General features: G+C 30.4%; 1 protein-coding gene across 1 annotated transcript; it reads right to left on the bottom strand.

Annotated features, from left to right (window-relative positions):
- Nucleotides 1-821: 821 nt before the first annotated feature.
- LOC148308794 (neurotrimin-like) lies at nt 822-23,674 on the bottom strand. Its single transcript, XM_088261134.1, has 7 exons — nt 23,629-23,674; nt 16,867-17,021; nt 15,809-15,949; nt 13,452-13,545; nt 6,791-6,984; nt 6,031-6,136; nt 822-1,110 (listed from the first exon to the last, which is right to left on the bottom strand). The coding sequence occupies exons 1-7, from the start codon at nt 23,672-23,674 to the stop codon at nt 938-940; spliced, it is 909 nt and encodes a 302-aa protein (XP_088117260.1). The 3' UTR covers nt 822-937.
- Between the last annotated feature and the right edge of the window lie 3,102 nt (nt 23,675-26,776).

Genomic DNA, 26,776 nt, shown 5'->3' with positions numbered 1-26,776 from the left:
GAGTGCGGATGAGGGTAAGAATAAGAAAGTATGTTACATAATTCAGAAAAAAATCTAACATACATTTCATTCCGCTTTATGCTAGCTTACTATTTTCAATCATAGATGTCGTAAACGAAGTTTTAATAAAAAAATCAACTAATACGTTGAATCATTGCATATATGCCACTTTCCGAAATTTAAGTAAAAATTTATCAATAAAATAAAATGCTGAATGTTATGTGTGTAAAATGCTCACTGACAAGGACAGGCCGAAAGCTCTTCAAATGACCAGACTTCCATATTCCCATTTGTATACACTTCTTAACCATTAAAAAAGACTTATATCATTGTACCAAACACAAGATTTCAACCCCTTAGGACAATAACAGTCACTTAGCCCAGCCAGTGCCAGCTCGCAAGATCTGTAAATACCCAGACATTCATATTACCTTCGTATATACCATGTCATATATTTATTTCATTTATGATAATATTCAATAAAACCTTGATAAAAAACTTTTACTTTTTAGTTACCATTTTTATTTTTTCCGCACAAACAATCTTCATGCGAATTTTTTTAATGATTGAAACATTTGTAGGTAAAATCATTGAGAAGTGATTTTAAAATAAACTTTATATGCATGTATGTATTATGCAGTGCCTTTGCAAAGCTTGCAACTACAACTTTGACCATTTAAAAAAAGCTTAGTAAGGGTTCATGAATTGAAACAAAATACCAAAAATTACTTGAAAAAATATTTATAACTTTAGAAAAAAGCCACGTGAGGGTTCATTTATTTTTAAAAAATCCAAAAAATAAGTATATGAAGAATTGTTTACAATGTTTTGACATTTTATATTAAAAAAAACACAAGAATTAAAGTAAAAAATAACACTTGGTATATTAATTTAATTCACTATGTGATGTCTTATTTCACGCATTCTTCATTTTATTTTAGGAGTTGGGAAGAGCTTGGGCCAGGATGGCCAGAGTGACAACCATTATCCCGACTACCCGAGGAGGTAGGCAGGAAGCCAACCCCAGACCGGCTGACAAGTGCGCCCACCAGCGGCCAGGGATGGGGGATGCAGAGTTCTTGCCTCTCTGCATAGCAGCAGGATGCTCTCCTGAAGAAGAATATTAAACAAACATTTATAAATTATTTGAAACACAGTTATGAGAGATTTAATTTGAACAATAATAAAATGTAATATAATATAATTAAATTAAATATTTAACTTTAAAATACAGCTTTTAAATAAAAAAGTGGAAATATTAATTTCATTTCTTGAATGTTTTTCGCAGATACTTCGGGGCATATTTTATAAACTTTATAAAATAAAACAACTTTGTTTACCACTTTTATTGGTACACTTTATCCGACAGGTTTTGCCAAGAACCTTGTCATCATCAGGGTTTGTGTACTAAATTCTAAAACATTGAAATAAAACTCATAGTTAATTACCCTTCCCTTACCAAAAACTTATGTTAAATGATTTATTATGTCTCAAACATAAGAAAATAAACCCAAAAGGCACCATATCGGATCAATGCGGTGTAATCTTAATCATTTATACATTTACACATAATGGCAAGGTGCTCCAGATCGATCACGTATGAAAAATAATAAGGGAATTGAGTTTTTTAAAGGATCCAATTACATATGATGGAAATAATTAGTAAAAGGGTAAGAAAATGATGGAGACTTAGTATATGGAAAAAAGATACTGTGGAGAGGCCACACGGGGATGCATACTTCAACTCTTTTCATTTTTCAACATTTGAGTGAATAATCATTTTACGAATTCGCAAAATAGCAAAAAAAAATGTTCATTTATTCTCTTTGAATAAATGAACATTTACCATTCTATCCATTCTACCACACTGCTCAAATTTAGGTAGTAGTATTTATCTATCAATTGACACCTTCTTTCACATGCTGGTTTTCAGCACCATCTTTGGTTGAGTTGTGTAAGTATTCTATTCAGCTTACTTTTCTACTTGCAGATAATACTCTGAAAAGAGTCTTTGTGGGTCATTCCTAAAAAAAAGTCCATTATAAGATTATGTACTTTCCAAATTATGAAAAACCAGCAGAACCTCTATTTGGGAAGCTTGTATTCAGGAAGAATAGTCAGGAAAAGTATATATGAAAAATACATTACAAACACTCAAACCAATTGAAAATAAATATTTCTTGAATTCATTTTGCAATTGACGGTAATCGCCACGGCGCCTGGCGAAAACATAATTCTCATTTTTTTAAACTTACATTTTGTCCAGCTATTTTATTCAATATCTGATACCAGCATAGTATAACGGTCAGCACGCTCAGCTACCGTTCTGGAGGTCCCGGGTTCGATTCCCAGAGGGGGGTCTAATAAATATAAGTGATTTTTTTTACTCTTGATATTTATTCAATATTACCCTGGACTGGTACCTGAAGCGGAGGGCTGATCACCTTTCCTTTGTGTGTTAACGATCAAGATAACACTGCGTTTATATGATGCAGTGCCCTATGCACCATTGGAATCCGGATAAAGGTTCGAATGTAATTTTATTAAAAATATTTGTTTTATAAATGTGTTGAGGTATTAATATCAATATATCAGTGGACAAAACCCATACTTGCGAACAAAGATTCGGACACAATCAAAATATTGTGATTACCACAAAAAACCGCAATGAACATTATTCCGAGCATATTATTCGTGTAAAATAATAATATTGACCGACGGTATTAATGTCACTCTCGAAATGTCCTGTTCAATGGAGGCCACAACACCGCCCCCGCCACTCTCGCGGTAAGTGTACACTATCACACAATTAGCCCCAACTTGCGACACAAAACACGACGAATGAAATTAAAATGGTTCTTGGACAATGAAAACCACAGGGCATATTGCTTTACCTCGTCAATTAGTACCAGCTGATGGAGAGAAAGGGATAATCAACCAGCGACAAATGTACACAAAAATATATACATATTTAATATATCGTAGTTATACAGGAGAAAGTGACCAACTAATAATAATAATAATAAAACCCTTATCCGCACCCCAATGGTGCATAGGGCACTGTATTTTATAAACACAGTGTTATCTTGATCGTTAACACACGAAGGAAAGGTGATCAGCTCTCCGCTTCAGGTACCAGTCCATGTTAATATTGAATAAATATTACAATGAAAAAATCACTTGTATTTATTTTACCCCCCCCTGGGAATCGAGCCCAGGACCTCCAGGACGGTAGCCGAGCGTGCTGACCATTACACTAGGGAGGCAGAAAAAATATATACATATATTACATATCGTAGTCACACAGGAGAAAGTGACCAACTAACAAAAGGTAAAATGTTCTGGAGGGCCATTCAAGTCACTTTTGCTTGGCGACAAAATAAACATCAATGCAGTTAGTCATTTTTACTAAGTCAATATATTGTGCTTCCAAGTTTTAAATTCTATGGGATTTTTTCAGGGCAATTTAAGCTAGTAAGATATCAAATAGTCAATGATCACGTTTTTGTAAACAAATACACCTGGTCACTTTCTCCTGTATGAGTACGATATACAATCTGAACCATGGTTCATTTTTAAATATTTTTGTCTTATAATATTTGTAATACGTAGAAGTAGACTGAAATACCAGTGTAGGTATGAAGGGTTATTTTACACCAGGTTTGTATAAACTCGTTTTTTTGTTTGGATTTTTCCTACATCAATAAAGAAAATCTAAAACAATTACAATATATTTTTTATGTATAAAAAATGAAATTCAACTTTTTTAAAGTGTATGAAAATTTAAGTGCATGGAAGAAGTCTGCATTTTTTACAGGTTAATAAATTATTTTTCTTTTTTCCTAAAAGATAATTTAAAATATCAAAACTTAGATAAAACAAGTAAATAATTGAAGTTAAATAATGCTGCATAAAATAATAACGTTAACTCACATCTTTTCTGAAAAAAAAATCATTTAAATTCATATTTTTTTTTGATTAAGGACATTTTTTGTCAAAAGAAATATTCCGCTAAGACTTTGCTTTAGAGGCTTGTCTGCATATAGGATAGTAAGAATGGGGAAGGTTAATGCTAAAATTACATAGAAAATACACAGACCAATTAAAAAGAAAATTAAGTGCAGAAGTAATAAATTTATTCGTTAAAAGGTGTATGACTCATTTTTAGATGGATGGTTCATTAGATGCTCAAGGAAGAGAAATCAAAATACCATTATAAGTAATTAAGCAACAAAAAAATTATTTTACGTAGATTTTTTATCAAAAATAAAAGGTTTGCTATACCCGATGTACACACTTAAAACTCAGGGGTGGAGGTAGCTTAGCCTGAAATTCCGTAGCCTTAACCACACTAATCTAATTTTCATTGTGGTGATTAGACTACTACACTGGTAGACTAGCTGTACATACAAGCATTCAAGACGTATATACACATACATATATATGTATGTAGGGCGTACGCTGTTATTATAAACGGAAGTTTTCAAGTGCCTGAGGGAAGTTGTACTACAAATTTTACACTGCCAATATTTTCTAAAGGAATACACCACTGTATGAACAGACAAGTCCACGGAATGCTCTGGTTGAAATATTAATTAATTTATAGTAACCATACTACGCCATATGAAAATTTGAACGAATTCTTTTCCTATCAACATTAATATCGGGTAATAGTGTCGGGTTGTGGTCCCGTGGTTAATGTTACGGACTTTTTATTCAGCGTCTCTTGGTTCAAACCCACTCTACCAAAATCAAGGCATTCTGGCAGAACGTATACGCAAGTTATAAACAAACGTGTTCCGGGATAATGGAGTTCGCATAATTTTATTGACATCTCAACATAGATGAAGAAGAATATGGAATTCTGGGTATATACATAATTATAACATGGTGATATGTAAGTTGATTTTGTGTTTACTTTAAACACGTGAAACATTCACCATTCTACCCATGATTAGCACACTACTCAAAAACAACCACACAACTAAAAAAATTGGAACTCTTACATATATCATTAATCTCACGACACAGTACATATGAGTTGTGTCGCCTACTTTCAAAATCGGCCAGATCCATCTAAGTCAATTTTATAAAAAATGAAAAATTCTGCGGGTAACATTAATGATTTAAATATTTGTCTATCTTTAGATGAAATAGAAAATTATCCCATTTTTCAAAAAAAAATTCAGTATTAAAAAAAAAATCACCAGACTCAAACCGATCCCCGCTCTCTGATTGTCCGATATGGGTTAGAAGGCAAGTTCCATGAATATGGCGGAATTTTAAATACAACTCCATTTTTAAGTATTTTTAGCAGGGTTTTCAAGTATATAAATATTTCAAGCAATAAAACCGAAAATTGGCATTCCGATAGAGTATATATTTTAAATATTATAAAATTGGATCTGGCAGATTTTGAAAATAGGCGACACAGTTTACAATAGCCATCTTTGTTTTTGACACCTCATCATAAATGCAGAATAATATTGTCTGGGTATTAACAGGGCTTACGACCCGTCAGAGGCTGGTGATCAATCTCATGACACAACATACATGAGTTCACAAAAGCCATCTATGTTAGATTGAGAAAGCTTTTATTTAGCAGAAACCCGTTTGTTTGGATGTATGCCAGATCCGATTCAAGAATTATGATTATTTTTACATACTAAGAAACGACTGAGCACATGATTTCCATTTTTTTATTTAATAGCCTTCAATAATCTGTATACTTTATATTTTGTATATTAAACGCATTGTTAACTTTGCGGTATTGTTAAATATTACTCTGCTATCATTCATCGTTCTCTCTTTGTAGTACCACCTTTAAAAACATTATTTCCTGACTACCGGTTTTGGAATAATAATTCTATCATGTTTTCATTTGACCTGATGATGGAATAATTATTCCGAATCCAGTAACCACAAAGTAGTGTATTTTAAAGTGGTGCTACGCAATGGGAACGATGAATGATAAGGAAAATGTTATTTAGTTTGTATTTATTAAAAATGTGTATGTTTAATTAGACTTACCGTTTATAACATGTAACATGACGCTAGCTGACTCTAAGTTGGAAGGACTGCAAGAATAGTTTCCCGAATCATCTCTTCTGGTATTATAAATGACAAGAGTTCCAATCTGTAAATTGATAAAAATAAAACAAATTATTTTGTTTATTTATTGATTTGGCATTTAATGATGAAGTCCATTTTAATTTACGTATTAATTTTTAAATCATAGATTTTTTAGTCTACTAAGATATATTTTATTTACAAAAAAACATAACAAATTAATATTGCGACAATTGTTTCGCTTGGTTATGGCATTTTCAAACGAATGTGAAGATCAAATAGACTACGGTCCTTATGTAGCTATATAAATCTGAGTGACAGTTTTAACATGTGCAGCAATAATTTGTTGTCTCCCATAAATTATTGCTGCACATGTTAAAACTGTCACTTAGAAATGTTGAAATTTTAAAAATCCACTTACTGATCTATTTTTATAAGCAAAGGTACATAATAAATGCAACTCGCATTTAAAAAAAAATACTGAAAAAGTGTTGAATTTTTTCCCTATATCATAATTCAAACGTCAACCGTACATAATTATGCCGCACGTTTATCTGAGAGATCTACTTTCAACCTATTTCTCCAAATCCATGCATTAAACTCAAGTTGCCGAATCTAGGACATGACAGCTTTCGCTATTGGGCTTAGAAATAAAAGCTTTCCCACAAGAAAATATGTGTTTTTTTCTGCATGAGAAATTAATAAATAATGAAAAACTTACAGTGGTGTCAGGTCCTATTCTCTCCATCCGGATGTCTAGAAGGTTCCTGTCGTAATTAAGGACCCTCTCGCTGTCCCTATACCAGAATATGTAGGCCGGCTCTTCCAAGGACCTAGTTATGACGCAACGCAGGCTGACTGTACTTCCTGCCTTGACGTGCATCTCTGATTCACCAACTATTTCTATTTTGGGCACTGAAATTCAACAACAAAAATTACAAGATTTTGGGTGTTGGGTGTTTTTTTGACAAAAATCACAAATTTGGGTCGTTTCACTTATTATTGTGCTAATTATTATTTGTTTGATAATATGACTTCATTTTTAAAATATAAGGATGAAAAATTAAAAAAACTGACGAATTTTTATTTATGACGTTCTTGAAAGGATGAGCGACGTATGTAAAATTTAAGTCTCTCTACTTTTTTTTCGGGGTAGATTACCAGTACTCTGTCACAATTGAAAAATATTTCAAGATAATTTTCTATCTTCATAAAAAATGGATTTTATGAAATAAAAATGTTTTTCATGTAAAAAGAACCCACTCCCCAGAGAAATTCGGACATAAATTTGTATATTCCTGGAAATGTTAACATGACCATAAGAATCCCGATAAATTAAATAACATTGGATTATTCTTGAATTTGTGATAAAAATTTAGAATTCACTAAAAATATTGTTTAAATTGTACTTAACTATAAAAAAAGAAAAGGGAGTATGATATTATCAATTTATTTTTTATTGCATCAGACTATTGAAATTTTCCCCTTTAATTTAAAAATAAATGTAATATATATGTTTAATATGTTGTATGTATCAGAAGTATTTAAAGTGACCACTTAAGCCACCCAGTATCGGTCGGTATTCTATGTCTTGGGATACTCAGACCTCCATCTAAGATACGTGTATAAAGAAAAGATACTTCGTTTATAATGATACACCTAAAATACATATCGCTCACTCCTTTCAACAACGTCAAATATCTAAAATCGTCAGTTTTTGGAATGCCCAGAAAATGTTCTATCTTCCAGCTAAAGTGGTATATTTTTAACTTAATATTTACCCGCAACAAGGCAGAAAGTGTTGTTTTTGCATTTTGTGGAAAAAGCATTATTTAATAATTTTTTTAAATGTAGGTACTAAACATTTTTCAAAAAAAGTTCATTAAGTGGTTTTATATTTATTTTTAATACATTATGTTATATTTTTAAACATTAAAAATGATCTCTCAAAAAATCAAGTTTTTTAATATTTGACGTTGTTGAAAGGATTGACCGATATATGACATGATTTTATAGCATTTTATTTTCAGTCATACACTACTAATTTTATTAGCATTCAGCTTGAGCCAAATTTCATTTTAAAACTAATTCACATTTTTTCCAAGCAACATTTTTGGTTTGCGATTATTTTCCTTTGTTAATTCAATTCCGGAGACTTCCTGAATTTCCCGTACGAAATCAAAACAAAATAAGAAAGCTCAAACTGAAAACGCTTGTCGGGGTACGAATTCTTAACGCTACAAATTGAATTAAGGTTGCGTTTTCTGCCAAAAATGTTGACAAAATGAAGAAGTTACTTCAAAAGTTAATATAATCTCTTGTTTGACAAAAATATACATGGAATTTAATAAACCCTACAAAGTTGCTTGCAAGATGAAGTTGTAAGTATTCATTGTTTTTGTAAATGGTAAATTTAAACCTTCATAAACCGTCATAAGTAGTTTGAAATAACTTTTTTTGACATAAAAACACTCTTCATTAATGAATAGGAGTTTATTTTTTTATTATACTTATTTTCATTGGTTTTAAAATTAATGATTTATTGCTCACTCCTTTCAAGAACGTCATAAATCAAAAAAGTTGATTTTTCAGGAGAACGTTTTTAAAGTTTAAAAATATAACACAATGTATTAAAAATAAATATCAAGCCACTTATTGAACTTTTTATTGTGCAGCAGATCTTTTTGGGTAAAACCTGAAGGTTTTTTCTCCATTTGCAAAATATTCAATTTATTTAAAAAAATAATTAACACTTCCTTTTCTTCAAAATGCAAAAACAACATTTTCTGCCCTGTAGCGGGTAAATATTAAGTTAAAAATATGCCCCTTTTGCTGGGATATAGTAAATTTTCGGGGCATTCCGAAAACGTGCACAACTGAAAATTGACGATTTTTGATTTATGACGTTCTTGAAAGGAGTGAGCGATATCTTATTATTGTTTTTTTAGTTATAAAAATATTAAAATATGGGTGTAATTTGTTTTACAATGAAAATATGTAATATTAAAAGTTTCAATTATTCGAGAGAATATTATCAAATGATTCTACATAGTCCTATTGAAATCTTACAGTCAACATTTTTCAAAGTTACCAAACATTATGAATCATTTTTGTTTGTTAATTTTCACCTAATGTAATCATTATCTCAACTAACCGAACCTTACCTAAACTAATCTAATTTTTACCTTACCTAACCTTACCATTACACAGTATCTAGTCAATTATAAAGATATGAGTTTACTTAAAATAAATCATAAAAAATCATACATTTAAACGAAGAATTTATATCTGCGAGCTATGGTAAAGCTTTTTTAATCTACCAAATATCAGGTAATTAAACTTTGAACAAAAAAAATATTGATTAATTTGGTAGATACATGTATGATTTTACTTGGTAAATACCATTATTTCTGAAAATGTATTGTGACATGTGTTTTGATGCATTTCTCATAATTTTAAAACACCGTATAAGTATTTAAAAAAAAAAGTACTACACTTGTACACTTGTATTAGACCAATTTTGAATTAATTAATCTAAACAAGACTCGTTTAGAAAATTAAATATGTTTTTATCAACTGCTGAAAATACAAAAACTGGTGATAAGAACATTTGTAAAGTTCTCGAAACAAGTCGTGTTTATAAAAATTAACTTAAAAAAATGGTATTACTCAAATGTTTTACTTTTGTATTTAAATTAATAAATAATACAAAATGTGTAATCCACGATTCGCATCTGATCAATTTGAAAATGTTTTATCGATAACATTATCTGTTTTCGATTTTTGTCCTGACTCATGAAGATACTTCCAAGCTCATAAAATTTATTTGTTTGCAAAGAGAGACATAATTTGGGAATCTATCGTGTATGCCTACTTATATAATGAACTTCATTCACATATAATATAAATTATAGTTAATTATTTACCTTAATTAAAAACAGACCAATTAAACTAAAAACAAAGTATTGCTATTAATCTGATAATTCAGTCCCTGAAAAATGTTTTTTTGTTGTATGGCAGTTTCCCTACGTTACCGCCTCTAGCGGTTGTGGAACGAACTTTACAACGGCCATAAATGATAGCCAGTACTCAATGTTAACGCCCCCTCTTATAAGCCTGAAAACAGTTCCTGAAATATCGTCGCTCTTCTAACTAAAGGTTGTATCAGCGTTTCCACAAATATAACTGAGACCTTTTCCTGAATTTCACCGTTAATTAGTCAAATGACAAAATCAAAATAGTGTGATTACCAGAAAAAAACTGAATATTATTTCATGTACTAATTCGTGTCAATAATAATTACCAACATATGTCACGAGTATGTATGTCCAAATCTTTGTTAACAAATCTGGGTTTTGTTCACATAGGTGTTAACACTCCTTATCATTCATAATTCACGTTGTGTAATACCACCTAAAATTTAAGTGGTATTACACAAAGTTAGCGATGAATGATAAAGAGAGTATAATATTACAATATCACAATGTTAACAGTGTTTTTTTTTACATTGTACAATTAAGAGTTATTAATTTATTGATTTGGCATTAAAGTTGTAACAAAATCCATCCGTTTTTAATTTAAATTTAACTCTTTTGCACGGTATTTGAAAATGGTGCGGAATGCATCAAAATACATCTCTCAATAGATTTTTAAAAATGGTGGTTTTTACTAAGCAAAACTTAAATTAATAAAATTATTTTTTATATTGAAATCTCAGCATAATTCAGGTATATATAATATCCATTAAAGACTTAATTAAAAAATGGACAGTTTAATTATTTTATTGCCAATTTTACAAAGTGCCCCTCTGCTGCTAGAAATAATGGCCGCAAAGGGTTGCGGGTTTACACCCGACATAAGTAGCGGTGCAACGCCCCACGATAGTAAATCGCAACTCTTATTTCGTATTTCGCTAAACGCCGCATGCTCTTTATGGTCGCCTGATACGTGTGGATACCGTACGTGTGTATATGTGCCACGAATCGGTTCGATTTAATACCCGAGAGACCCCGAAAACCTTTAAATTTTAAAACCCACAGCTTACCTCGAAGACTAGCAGATAATGTGTTTCGGAAAACCATGAATTATGTTAACTTACTTAAATTGCATGTATTATTATATAATATAACGTTTGTCTTTACGCAGATTATGATGGAGTGCTAGTACCTAAATACACGATTTACACACAACGAAGGTTTGATAGTCCCAAGAATTAACAATAAATATGGGAGTCCAACACTGCAATATATCGTTCCGAACATTTTTAATTTGTTGCCGACGGATGTTAGAGGTCAAAATAAAATATGAAAAACCAGGAAAAAAGCAGAGTAAATATCACTAAAATGTTTGTGTTCCTCAGTTGAATGTGTGGAAAAATTGTTGTATGACAAAACTAAAGATGAAGATATTATAACGGCATACAAGGCTAGGGATACATTAAATTTTTTATTGAAATGAAGAATATTTCAATTTTTCAATTTTTATAAAGATATGGACATATGGAGCGAAAGGACAACGAGAGAATGACTAAAAAAGTATACATTGCAAATTTGAACGGGATAACAAAACGAGGATGACCAAAAAAGACTCGACACGACCAGCTCAAATAGAGCCTTAAATCTGATATTGTCAAATTCTATATAAAGTTTTGGTATTCGTAGGAAGATAACAAAATAATTTAGAATTAGTAGCGCGGTGTTCTAAGCTCTTTGCCTACCCCTGTGGGAAAGCGGCGTGATGGTTTGTATGTTAGTTGGGGACATACTGCAATTGCAGTTTTTAACAACTAAAATATACATACACTACTGAAATTATAATACTAATAATAATAATAATAAAACCCTTATCCGCACCCCAATGATGCATAGGGCACTGTGTTATATAAACGCAGTGTTATCCTGATCGTTTACACATGAAGGAAAGGTGATCAGCCCTCCGCTTCAGGTACCAGTCCAGGGTAATAATATTGAATAAATATTACAGTGAAAAATCACTTATATTTATTTTACCCCCCTTGGGAATCGAACCCGGGACCTCCAGAACGGTAGCCGAGCATGCTGACCAATTACACTACGGAGGCGGACTATTATAATACTAAAATTATAATACTAAAAGGATAAAATTAAGATATTTCCGTATCATTTTAACAGAGAAAAAAATAAATTCTTGTAAACAAAATGAACTACCCTTAAAGCATTTTTACACACATAATAAAGAAATCAAGAGTACTTAAGCATTTTTTAAAATTGTAATCTTTGATCTTTCACGTAAATAAATTCTATTTTTCTTACAACAACTTCATGCTTGGTGTCACGTGAATAAAAAATATATTTCGTGAGTTAAAATGTAAATAACGAATTCCACCGCTTAATATGTTTTGTAAATATAAAATATAAGTTTATTAAGAAAAACGTTTTATCTTTAAACGAATCGCTATTTACGCTATTTTTTTCTTCGACATAAATACACGAAATTAATTTTTAAAATGTGAAATCACGTGTGGCCTTTTTAGGATATCGTAAATCATATAAAACAACAACATTTCATCACTCTTTCATAAAAATAATTAAGATTAAAAATGAATAATGGGTTATGTTAATGAATGTTTACATTTAGTATTAATTGAATTTATATTTAATTAGTTTAGCTGATATCATAAATTAGTGTAGGTACCTACTTGCCAAAATAATTAAATACGCATCATCATTGTTACTGCTAACGGTACTGGAATACTTTTCATTGGGAAGACGGAAACGCGCAAATGAAGAAAATCTTTTATTTATTAAAAATTCACAAAGTTATAAATGTGAAAATAACAAAATTACACCAATATATCGAAAATTACAAAACACAATATAAAAACAGAGCGAGCGCGGCGTATCCACGTTTTGAATATTATTTAATCTGAGCACACAAAAATTAGTCCGCCACCCCTTATATATGATTTTAAAGGAGCTACACGTGGTGGGGACAATATTATAAACAAAATAAAAGTCGATGAACTGCGTCTCTTTGTTCTTCTCACGTACATTTATTAATACTATTTTAATACATAAATTATTCTGAAAAATACACAGATTTTGGCCGAAACAATCATATTTAACAAAAATTGTAAGAAATATTTAACGTAATTAAAACTTGATCTTTTTTATGACACTGATAACTTAATTTTTTAAAGTAACATTACATGAAATTATATTTGTTAGTTACTAGTTGAAAATATATAATGTAAGTATTTCTAACTAAAACAACTTATTTTTTAATTACCACCTTTCTCGTGGAAAGATGATTTAAAATATTAACCATCCAAACCAAGATAATGAAAAGAGTTACCTTCAACTTAGTAAAAAAAAAATGTAAATATAAATTAGTGTTTCTCTTACCTACTACGTTCAGTGAGATGAAGTGGCTCATCTTAGGTTCTGTACTAACTTGACACTCATACTGCCCTGCATCTCTTGCTTGGACATATTTCACCTAAAAATAAATACGAGTTAACCGATATCCCAGATTTGTTGTCATAAAAATAATGGCGGATGAGTATGTGAAATAGAAACAGAAGAACCCTGAGAAAAACTTTATATCATCAAAAAAATTTAAATACATGGAAATGGACAAGTCAGGAGTCGGAATAATGTACGGGTATGCATTAGGATTTTGTCCGCCTCCGCAGTGTAATGGTCAGCACGCTGGGCTAACGTACTTGAGGGAAGGTTTGATTCCCGGGGGAGGGGTGTCAAATAAATATAAGTGTTTTTTTTTCACTCTCATACTTATTCAATATTACCCTAGACTGGTACCTGAAGCAAAGAGCTGATAGATAACCTTTTCTTCATGTGTTATTGATCGAGATAACACTGCGTAAATATGATGATCAGGTACGAATAAGGGTTTACGGATAAAAATTTATGAGGTGATGTATGAATGAGGAAGAGGCGAAAATTGTTTGTAAAGGCAGAGTGATGTGGCATTCTATTCTGTGTGGCTACTTCTGCGGGAAAACGGCGTGATGGTTAGTGAGTAAGTTAGAAACATATTGTAATTCTAATTTTTAACAAGCAAAATGTACAATTCTAAAATTTTAAAAATTCTAAAATTTAAATATAAAAAAAAACAATATTTCTGTACCATTTTAAATAATAAAAAATAATTTAGCTAGTGAGAATAATTCTATGAATTCTTTTGGAGAAAAATTCCATGTTTGCTCCTTATACCAGCATGCAGTGCCTTCTGAAAGCGTCCATGTAAATAAGTAAATTTAATATTTCAAATGAAGTTTCTGGACATATTTCTGTAGTTTTCTCTTCCCTGCAACGAGAACAGAATGTTTAAAGTTCCTATCTCCAGATGAGCACGTGCTTAGTTAAGTGAAGGTGCACGTGCCTTATCCAGTCTCTATCGTTCTACTTAAGTCACCTTAAAGATGAAAAACTTTATTAAGAGACCAGTTTTCAGAATACAAAACCAAGTACTGAAACTTTTCAGAATTTCGTTACGATGTTACGATATTCAAACAAGGAAAGAAGTGGTCATCGTTATTTGTTTTTTTTGGTGTTTAATGCGATGATGTTTTTAGGGAAAAACCTTATATTCTACCCATATATGTTTATAAAATTGAATGTGTTTGTTTGTTTGTATAGACTATTATACCTTCTATTTAATTGATCGCAATGAAACTTACAGGAGTTATTGTAAGTTTTTTTGTAAAAAAACGGTAGTTTTTGTTAAAAAAATTGGAATGGGAACCTCGGATTGTGGTCTCGTGGTTACTGTCGCCGACTCTTTAAGTCAGGGCTTCTCGGCTCGAACTCAGTCTACCACAATTTGATACCTATTTTTAATAATGAGAATATTTAGATAAAATGTAAATATTTGTGTTAATTTTAAAAACACATATTAATTATTAAATTAGATCAGAAATATTCGTTTATTTTTTTCACATTAAAACAGCTTTCAAACAACATCTTGACATTTGGAAAGACGGAAGAATGTCTGTTTATTAAATTATGTCTAGATCGTGTTATTCCGACTTAAGATCTCTCTTCACAGGATATTTAACAAAGTTTAAAAAATAACCTTTAAAGGAAGTAATAACTTCAATGACCCTTAAATATTAGAAAAAATACGATATTCTATCAATATCATTAGTGTAAAATATTGATTCGGAATTTTCCCCATGGTATGGGTAAAATTGTTCAGCACTTAAACGGTTAAAATAAATATTTACCTACTAGTCTAATTTTTTTGATGAAGTACATACAAACAAATGAAACTACAATGGAATTTTACCGAGAGATTTTCAACTAAAAAAAAAAGCAGGACTTGCTTTTCGACATCGTTTAAAAAGGATATTTTTGAAAAGTAATCAATGAAAAATCAAGTCAAGATATGATTAAAAATGTAATTGTAATAAGGATTTTTTTTATTCTGGATATGCTCTCCTCTTAAAACAATTTCAATACGATTTCAGAAGCGTAGAATGAAACTCGTAAATGTTGAAAAAATATATTTTTGAAAAGAAATCAATAAAAAATTAAATTAAGATGTGATTAAAAATAAATTTGTGATAAAGAGATTTTTTAAGTATCATAATGTTTTTTTTAAATTCTGGATATGTTCTCTCCTCTTAAAACAATTTCAATACGATTTCAGAAGCGTAGAATGAAACTCGTAAATGTTGACAGCGTAAAAATATAACTTTTTTACTACTTTGGCGAAGATAACATTTTTATAGTTTTACCTGTAACGTCCAAGTATCTGTGGCTTCTACCAAGAATGCTTGAAATCTTTCATCAGCTATGAAGGTGTACCGGTCTACTGTGAGAATATGAGCGTCTCGTCTCCGTATCCAGGACACTGATTTATTCCCCAATTGTTTGACCTTGAAATAAAACGTGAACACAAAATCTTTCAATTTTTAATTTCTTAATTTATTTGTCACTTTGTTGAAGTAATAAAGGGGAAGAGAGGAAAAGGAAGAGCCAACACGATGGATCGTTCAAGATAAGACAGCAACAGACACCTTAGTGGTTGGAGCGCTACGTGTAGCGCAGTCAAGGGATATCTGGAAAAGAGTCATTGCATCGACAAGAGTCACAGCCCTCAGTAATGAGGACTAGGACGGAGAAGAAATAATAATATCTTTCCAGTTTCAGCATAAATTTCCTTTAATTTTTTGACATCTCAACATAGATGAAGAAGATTATAGAAACTTTAAAAAATATATCTAATTTGTTTTAAATCATCTTATTTGATTGTTTTCTCCAACCGGTTTCGACAAGAACTTTGTCATCATCAGAGTTAAGCCAGTACATGTTTACCCTGATGATAATAAGGTTCTTACATATCCTTATTCATCTTTATTGGGATTTTTAAATGTGAATATGTGAGTTGTACTTCTCTATTCATTGTTATACTCTTAAATTAAATAAAATATTATAAGAATACTTGATAAATAATAGTTTTTCTTAAAATCTATTGTGATATTATGTCGATGCATCAAGCATCAATATCGAATACGTACAGTGCTTGATAATGATGTTGGATGCATTGAAAGACGTGTCACGACACATTTAAGATAAAGTGTTTTTTACTAAGGAAATTATAAATTGAAAACTAATATTTTGTTTATAAGATTTGTTATCTAGACACAAATATATATTTATTTTATATTATAGGTATCTTAACTTGATACGAAACATACACGGTTCCTCTTTTTATTTAAAAAGATTGAAGTCTCTTTATTTGAAGTGATTTTTAATATTAAGTTGTCTAAATTTATGAAAAACATAAAAATACCTTGCAAGGCAAATACGCGTGGGTTCCTAATTGTGCCGTTATATTGGTGGGGGTCGTAGGATCAAAGTAAGGTCCTGTGTAGAGCCCGGAAAACCTTTTCACCCAGTGCCTCCTTTCGTATTCAGCAACGGAGCCTCCAGCGGATATGATGAAACCTGAAAAAAAAAGATTTATGAAAAAAAAAATTGTTTTATTCATAAGAAATTATATCACGTTATCAATAGAAAGCGGTAAAGTACTTTATTTTTATTCATTTCTAGTACCCCTTGATATATACTTATTTGTAAATATTTTTTAAACATATTGTACCTTCTAGGAAAAAAATGGTAATTGGTACAAAATACAAAATTTCATAAAATTATGCACCGATTGCTTTGAAATGACAAAACGTTGCATTCAAATTAGGTGTTAATATACGAAGGGCTATAGCAGGAATATTCAAGATGAGGTAATATTATCCCAATATCACGAACTAATGGTAATTCAGACACACACAAAAATTATGTAACTCCGTTTTTCTTAGTATTGAGTTTACTGCCCTTAAACTAAGATATGTATATATATGTATTTATCAATAAAACTAAAAAGACGTCGATGATTAAATTTGCTTATTGGTAACGACGAAATCTCGTTACTAGGCAAATAAAATATAAGTGAAAAAAAAGTTAAAATTGTTATCAATGGTGAGCGCATGTGAGGAGAATGGAACCATCTAGACTCCCCCACATTGCATTACACGGCAAACCCCAAGGTAAACGACTCCCCTAGGTCATAAAACCTACAAAAGAAAAATAAGAAGAAGAAGAATAGAAAGTTTTTGTTAATTATAAATTTCCAGTTAACGCATATTGATCAACATTTTTCATCTCGGACAAAGGGATAAAGCTATTTACTTCACAAAGTTGTCAACAGATGGCAGATTCCGTTTAGAAAGAAAAATGACTGAGAAGAAACCCTTTACGGATACTTATATGTTTACAAATTTGTTTAAAAAATGTTCAATAATTCGTAGTATAGTGAAAATCAAACAGCATACAAGGTAAGTATCAAGTTAGCCAGCAAAAACTTTTTTATCCCCAGCCTTACATATTTTATTCGCGTTAAACAATCCTTGTCTCTGTTGACACATCTATTATATTTTTGATTACATCTGTTAAATACTGAAGGTTAAGATTTTTTAATTAATATTTGTAGCACTAAGTTTGTAATTTTCTATTTATAATTTCAATATAACATTTTTTAAAAATCACAAGTACATAGTTTTTAGTGATTTTAAAACAAAGTTTCATTTTAATTATATAAAGTTAAGATTTTCATTTGTTTCACTCTTAGGGGTCGATTTGCGCCCTATTAAATAAGTAATAAAAAAACACTTTTTCTTCAATGTTAACAGCTGTTCTCGAAGCGTGGAATGATGCAGTCAATTTTTGAATTAACTTCAGCTGAAAGTGGCACGCGAAGGTCAAGTGTCATATGGTGAACACGTGTCATATGCGATAAGTGGTGATATATCATCATAGAACCGTCCATATTATTCAATAAAATTCCTTTGAAAAAATCAAATGTTAATCTAAAAAAACCTCACGCAAAGTTAAAATACTAAACCGCATTAAGAAGGTTTTTATTTTGAATAAAAAAATGCTAGTTTATGAAATTTGGAAACCCTGCTAAAAAGTACTTAAAAACAGCGTTGTATTTCAAATTCCGATATATTCATGGAACTTGCCTTCCGACCTATATCGGCTAATCAGAGAGCGGGGATGGGTCAAAATTAAAATGACGTTATTATCGGTTTGTGGTTTGATTTTTTTTTTTAAATGGTAAAATTCTCTATTTCATAATATTTTATCTAAAGATAGACATATCGTTTAAACATAAATGTAGGCGGAGAATTTTGCATTTTGTTGTAAAATCGACTTACATGGATCTGGCGGATTTTGAAAATAGGCGACAGATTTCCTCGGTTGGCCATAATAAATATAATAGAACTATTGTACTAACTTTAAAATAAAATTTCGATACATTTGGAAATATGGCTGATTCTGGCGCCATCAGTTGAAAAATTGGTGAAGTATTTATTTAGCTTTGTCCGTTTTTACCTTTTATATTGACATCCTATATGTAGGGTAAATAATCCAGTGCCTGATGAAATTAATATTATTTTTTGAAAAGAGAAAAGTGTGTGTTTTTATTATTAACAAAAAAACTTCATATTATTTGTGTGAGCCCAAGCAGTTCATTATTAAAAATTGGTATATAATTGTGGTAGAGTGGGTTTGAACCTAGAAACTATGACTCAAGAGTCCATGACACTTATCACTGAACCCGAACCCGACGCCAAAATCAATTAATATTGTAAAATAAGAAGTCTAAGTTCGAAAAGAATTAAATCAAAATTCTACAATCAAGAACAATTATGAAAAGGAAACGATCAAATAGGTTCATACTCCTTTCAATCGGGTAGAAACCCTAAAATGATGAAGAAAAACTAACTAACTAACTAACCATCACGCCGCTTCCCCACAGGGGTAGGCAGAGAGAATCGAACGCCACACCACTCTGTCTTTGCAAACATTCTTTGCCTCTTCTACATTCATGCATCTCCTCATACATACCCGACGATTATTACGACTCCTGACCCGGCCGCTTTCAAGTATTTGACATACCTGATTGTACCAAGTTTTCCTCGGTCGTCCTTTGCTTCTTTTTCCAACTACATTCGCCTCATAAATTTGTTTAACCCTTCTTTCTTCACTCATACGCTCCACATGTCCAAACCATCTCAACACACCTTTCTTAATTTTATCGATAATGCTTATCTCAGCCTTACATTCTTTCCTTATTTCATCATTCGAACATCTATCAAACATCGTTTTGCCACACATTCGTCTGAGGGATCGCATTTCGACTGCATTCAGTCTGCTGTCATCCTTCTTTTGCCAACTCCATGCTTCGCATCCATACATAAGGGTTGGAACCAGAACTCCATTGTGTACTGCCAGTTTAGCTTCCGCTAATAGATTTTTATTTGCTAAAACTGATTTTAGTGCACCACTTACTCTGTTCCCAGCATTCACTCTCCTTTCTATGTCTTTATCAATCTTTCCATCCCTAGAAAACATACTACCCAAATATATACAAAACATACTACCCAATATACAACGACAGCAAAAAAAAATGAGCACTTTGTTATTGGTTGGTCGTCAAAATATAGACCGTTTACAAATATCGGACACTTTTAAAAGCCTTTCACTTAGACCTTAGGCTGTTTGCGAAACGGAATCTGAAATTGTGTTTATTTATTGTGTCGAAAATGACGTAGGAGAGAACAAACCTCGAATCGAGACGGCCATAAAGAAAAATATTTATTCCACACAGCTTTATTATGGGTTAGCACGAAGCAAATATTCCGTTTATTGTTTCAGATTTTTGTTTTATTTGAGAAGCTTTTACTTGGTACCCGAAATATTAAATTCAAAAGTTTGCCGTGATAAATTCACAATCTTTAAAATGAACTTATAAAGTATTTGTGTATTTTACATAAAATTTGATAAATACATTCAAAATAAATGTGTGTGTGTGCGTGTGTTTCAGTTGCGCATGTTTTCGAAATGCCCAGAAAATATACTATATCCTAGCAAAAGAGGCATATTTTTAACTTAATATTTACTCGCTACAGGGCAGAAGGTGTTGTTTTTGCATTTTTAAAAAAAATGTATTATTTAATTTTTTTTTTTATACACAAAATATTTTCAAATGGAGAAAAAGGTTTTACCTGAAAAGATCTTTCAATAAGTGGGTTGATATTTATTTTAAATACATTGTATTATTTTTTTAAACTTTAAAAACGTTCTCCTTAAAAAAGTTTTTTGGTTAATGACGTTCTTGAAAGGGGTGAGCGATATATTGAATTCAAATATTTGTTTCGTTAAATATTGATACCGAGTATAAAAATAAAAGCTGTCACATTGATATCACGATTTCCTGAAAGCAATGGAACTTGATTCCTTCTATTCATTTGTGATTCGACCTGAAATATATTTCCTCTTTGTCTCCGCAGAAATCTATGCAGTATTCGTTTTCAGGAGACATTTATATGACAACCTTTTATTGGATTACCTTGTGTAAATATTTCAAAGCCGAAAGAAGGCGGAGAAGTTTATCCGACTGAAATGAATTTTTCATGTTTCAAAGAAGAGTTTCTGTCATCAATATGTTCGATCTAGTTAATTTATTCAAACAAACTCAAAGAAAGTACAAAATAGCTAACATTCAATTTAATTCTTAAAACAACAAAAGTCTAGGATTTCAAACAGATGTTTCGAAACGGGATTTCAGTCTTCGAGATGTTCAATCTAGTTAATTTATTTAATATTAATCAACGAAAGTTCGAAAAAATCGAGAAAAAATATTAATAAAACATAACTAGGATTCTATAAGTAAGTTTGAAACAGAAGTGTCCATCTATTCAATATTCAAAATATTTAATTTATTCAGAAAAATTCAAAGAAAGTATTAAATAGCTAACATTCAATTTAATTCATAAAACACCAAAACGGCTAGGATTTCAAATGGATGTTTCGAAACGGGATTTCTGTTTTCAATACGAGTATGTTCAATCTAGTTTATTAATTCATATTAACTTAAAGAAAACACAAAACAGCTATTATTCAGTATAATTCATAAATAAATATTCGGAAAGGGATTCAATTTGGAAGTTTCATAAAGAGGCATCTTTTGTCTTTAATATGTACGATGAAGTTAATTTATTAAAATAAACTCAAAGAAAATACAGAATAGCTGAAATTCATTTTGTTTAAAATTTCAATAAGTGAGATACATTTATAACATCAACTGTGAAATTTAATAATTATTTCTTACGACGAAAATGTCATCAAAAATCGATTGTAAAGCAAAGAAATAAAAGGATGTAAAAAGAAAATAAATTATTTAAGTTATTAAATCAAATAAATGTAAAATTGAAGTAATGTTCCATCAGTGTTTGGGAATCGGTTTGTGGCAATTAATATCTTTTCATTTTATATGATTTTTTTTCTATAGATACCACTTTTGCAATTCGATACGTGTTTTGATCCATTCAGCATCATCATCAAACATCCAATAAGGTGATCACCGTACTAGGTATTTGATGAGGATGCTAAATGCATCAAAACAATACATTTTAAGAAACGGTGATATTTACCGGGTAAAATTTAAGTTGAAAATTAAGTTTTTTTCCTTTCTTATGAAACCTCACCCCAAAAAGTTATTTTGAATATATTTTCCTGCTCTTGAGATATATATTTTCAATAACAATAAAATCATTAATTGAAAAAGTTTTTTCTATGTAAAAAAAAACACAAATTTTGTTAAACATCTTTGATATTTATGTGTTTAAGATTTTGTTTCAAAACTCACTTGTTTATTCGGCAAACGATCTAGATTTTATTTTGGATGGAAAGTTAATAGATATTGGAGGTAGAATTTGAAAAAGTTTTTTACAACACTTGGTAAAAACCATTATTTTTTACCATCTACGGTCTTCGATAATAATTGAAACACATGTCAAAATAAAGTAAAAGAAAAAGTGATATATACCAATTAAAGTTTAAATAAAAAGAACCCATTTATGCTTGTGTTGTCGCAACTGAGGCCAAGGATCAATTGTTTTTTGTTGTTGAAGGAAATATGAAAAAATTGAACCCTTGTACTCGTACATTTACATTTCACCTGTAGATGAATATATCTGTAGTTTTTTTAAAATTAGTCGTATGTAATGAAATAAAACTCAATAATTTGTATTAGATAAGTGCCAACTTGACAATTTTCTACTACAAGATTTTCAATATTGAGTAACAAGATTTTTCAATACTACTTTGAATCACGAGTACTACTTCGAATATGTTTTTAAAAATTCTTACTTTTTTTATAAAATAAAATATAATATCACGAACAATATAACAATTCAATTTACTTCCTGCTGCAAATTGTTGAAAAATAAATATTAAGACGTTTTCATCCAATGTATGGTATAATATGCAAGCGCTTTGCTACGTATTAACACATTACTCGGTAGACTGTCTTTGACGTTTGTGAAGTAGAAATGTTTTTTCCACTCTTTCCTTTCAACTGCCGGTTGCATCCAGGCCAATTCTACCCACAGCACCATAAAAAGTTTTACTTTACCTAAAGAAGTAAAAAATATATAAAATACACACTAAGCCTAACACTCTCCTTATCATTCATCGTTCACTTTGTGTAAAACCATTTTTAAAAAACACTAACTTCGTGACTACCACTTTCGGAATAATTGTCCCATTAAAATGTAAAATGTAGATTAAAATAAAATCGTTATAGTCGGACATTTATAAACAAATTTAATAAAAATTAGAAAGAGAGAAAGATTACGAATTTATTTTAATGTACAAAATATGTTTAGCTTTTTTAAATCAGTTTGAAATTCCTTTATGTAACTTTTCCAAGAAAAAGGAATCGCCATTTTATACTGTGTCTTATTGGTGTTCTTACTTTTTGATTGCACCGAAAATTCGTGCTCGTCGCTTTTTCAAGGCCTGTAACATTTGCTTCTACAAGTTTGTATTGGATTCCAATAATTTTTATTATACGGAAAGACTTTATGAATTATTCAATAAGAACATCCGAACTGTTGTATAAATACGGGGTGAACTCCCTTACAACCCTTTATAAAAGAACACAGCCAACAGTAAATAATAACGATAAAAAATAATGTTCCTTACTTACCATTCTCGGCTTTACGTAAATTTTCTTTACCGATGGGAAATTTCATGGATACGTGTTTTCAAGGAATAATTTTTTAAGTTTTTCCGACCTTCTCGATTTTTTCAACGATACCCAAATAACAAATTTACCCATTTCTCTTGCAAGACAACATTATGATTATATCTAAGAATATATTTCTAACAAAAAAAATTTAAAAAAAAAAAAAAAACAATTCACTTTATGAGAGTATTCCCTTCAACAACGTCACATATCAAAAAACTTGATTTTTCAGAAGATCGTTATTAAAATAAATATTAAACCACTTAGTGAACTTTAAACTGTGCAACAGATCTTTTTAGGTAAAACCTGAATGTTTTTTCTCCATTTGAAAAATATTTAGTTTGTAAAAAAAAATTTTAAACAAATACTTTTTCTTCAAAATGCAAAAACAACACTTTCTGCACTGTATCGGGTAAATATCAAGTAAAAAATTCCACTTATGGTGGGATATAGTACATTTTCTGGGCATTCCGAAAACATGCACAACTGAAAATTGACGATTTTTGATATATGACATTGTTGAAAGGAGTAAGCGACATATTGTTTTGTCTATTTAAGTGTATATTGAGTTATAATGTACTGTATATTAATTTTTATCCACCTCTGTGGTGTAATGGTAAGCGGATGATTTGGACATGTAGAATGAATGAGTGAGGTAAGAACGATAAAACAAATTTATGAAGCGAATGTAATTGGAAAAAGGAGCAGAGGAAGACCGTGAAAAACATGGCACAATCAGGTCTGCCAAATACTCGAAAGAGGTCGGGTTAGCAGTCATAATAATCGGTGGGTACGTATGAGGAGATGCATGATCGTGGAAGAGGCGAAGAATGTGTGGAAATGCAAAGGCAGAGTGGTGTGGCGTTCTATTCTCTCTGCCTACCCCTGCGGGGAAGCGGCGTGATGGTTAGTTAGTTTGTTAGTTAGAATACTTTTAACGCAAAGTGTTGACTTTCGTAAAGCTCACCTACGTCACGCGTCCGTCCCTCTCTTCCCCTATGCCGATGAAAGAGATGCGTGATAAAGAGCAATATTAATTACCTCCGCGTCCCACAATAAGAATAAGTAATTCCCTTGGCGCTTTACTTTAATGGGAAATTCATTTGGTGATGAATAATTTATGTAGAATTTAAATGAAGTTTCCAAAGCTGACTTGTCTGTGTGAATTATTCAAAGTGAATATGTAATTTATTTTGATAGGCTATTGGTGTTTCTTCAAATTAACGACAAACTTTCTTACGCACTATATTTTCACTTTCTAAATAGTTATAATTGATTATCTTCAATTATAACTAGGAGTCAATTTTCATATTATTTTTCGTTATCTTATCAAAGATGAAGAAGAATATTTTCAATAGCCGCTTTCAAGCTCTAATTTGGGGCTCTTTTGCCTTCATAGTTCACTCGCAAATCCAACAATATTCCAAATTAATCGCATTTCTATATAGAGCCTTATATAAACATTTAGTTAAAAGCCATTACATAAAAATATATAAATGATTTTAAGACAACATTTTGAGTGTGTTCAAATACTAAAAAATCTGGATAATCACCAATTACAGGAGTTATTTTCATATAATTTTTTCACATCTCATCAAAGATGAAGAAGAATATGGAAGTCTGGGTATTTACGGGGCTAACGGCCGTCATAGGTTGGTTTAAGTGATCACTTTACACACGTGTAACATTCACCAATTCTACCCATTATTGACAACCACACTACTCAATGTCTTGAAAGTTATATATATATATATATATGAACCAAATTTGAAACATTGTTCTTGAATCACTAGAACTTCACTAGAGATATCTATTGGTGATATGAAAAAAAGCTTTTTATTGAGCAGAAACACTTTTATTATTATGTGAGGTCTGAATCCTGGATTATAATCACACACATGAGAAACGCCATAAATATCTAAGGCCTGAATTTTCATTTTTATTATTTAAGCTTATAATTTGAGATGTCAAAAAATAATATGAAAATAACTCCTGTAAATGGAGATAATCCAGATTTTGTGAACAAGTATTTGGACAAAATGTTGTAAACTCTCCTTCATCATTCATCAATCATTTATCGTTCACTTTGTGTAACATCACTTAAAAAACACTATATCATGACTGCCGGTTTCGGAATAATTATGCCATCATCAGGTCAAATGTAGACTAAAGTGAAATTATTATGGTCTGAGATTCATTCAAAACTAAAATTAAAAAATAAATACAAATTTATCACAATGGGAATTTTTTTTATAGTAGACTTTTAGTTAAATTTAATTGTTTATTTATTATGGGAAAGTATTTATTAAGTGCGTAATTGTTCATATTTTTATAAATATCAACACCAGTAAAACCTAGAAAATTGTGTTTTAAGAAAAATATATATTTATATTTTTGCAGATATTTTGTGGCATAATTGATTATATTAACTTAATAAAATACAGCTGAAATTATGTTTTTAATCACTTTTTTGTCACATTTTTCAAATTTATTTTTATATGATATTATGAGTATGACCTATTGTGGTCATATGCTCTAAGTAGTGAGAAAATATGGATGAAGAAAATATAAAATAAAATAGTATATTTAATCAATATTTTAAGCGTTAATGTCAGTGGTCATTTTTTCTTACAATATTTTTATTTAATATCATTTCCAAAAGAAATGACTTTAATTAACATTTATCAAATAATATTTGAAATCAAAACTTTAAAAGAAAGATAATTTCCCGGCCATATAATAAAAATGCACTTACTTAAGTTAAGTAAAGAATGTTTCATCAAAATTGCATTGTTGGGAGAATTTTTACAGTCAACCGTAAAATTTATTACGAAATAAATTGTTTTCTTCTTGTTGGTTTTTATGGCAAGGGATGAGAATTACCAGAGCGTCATTTTATCTTTGAAAAAATTTCCATAAAGTTTTTAATATCCTTCTTTAGAAATATAATTATTTTAGCATTCACTAAGAAAAAAAATGCTTTGGAATTATAAAAAAAACCTTTTAAAATTAGTCTGCTATAAAATACGGAAATGGTTTTTTCAGATTTTTATAAAGAATACGATTTTTTCAACCTAATGTATGAAGAGAAACTTGAATGTTAATTTTA

Source organism: Brachycentrus maculatus, unplaced genomic scaffold, assembly GCF_059751285.1.
Source record: "Brachycentrus maculatus isolate JH-2025_06_01 unplaced genomic scaffold, ASM5975128v1 h1tg000147l, whole genome shotgun sequence".
Taxonomy (NCBI): Eukaryota; Metazoa; Arthropoda; class Insecta; order Trichoptera; family Brachycentridae; genus Brachycentrus; species Brachycentrus maculatus.
Note: the sequence above shows the minus strand (reverse complement) of the source record. Positions and strands in the feature narration are given on the sequence as shown.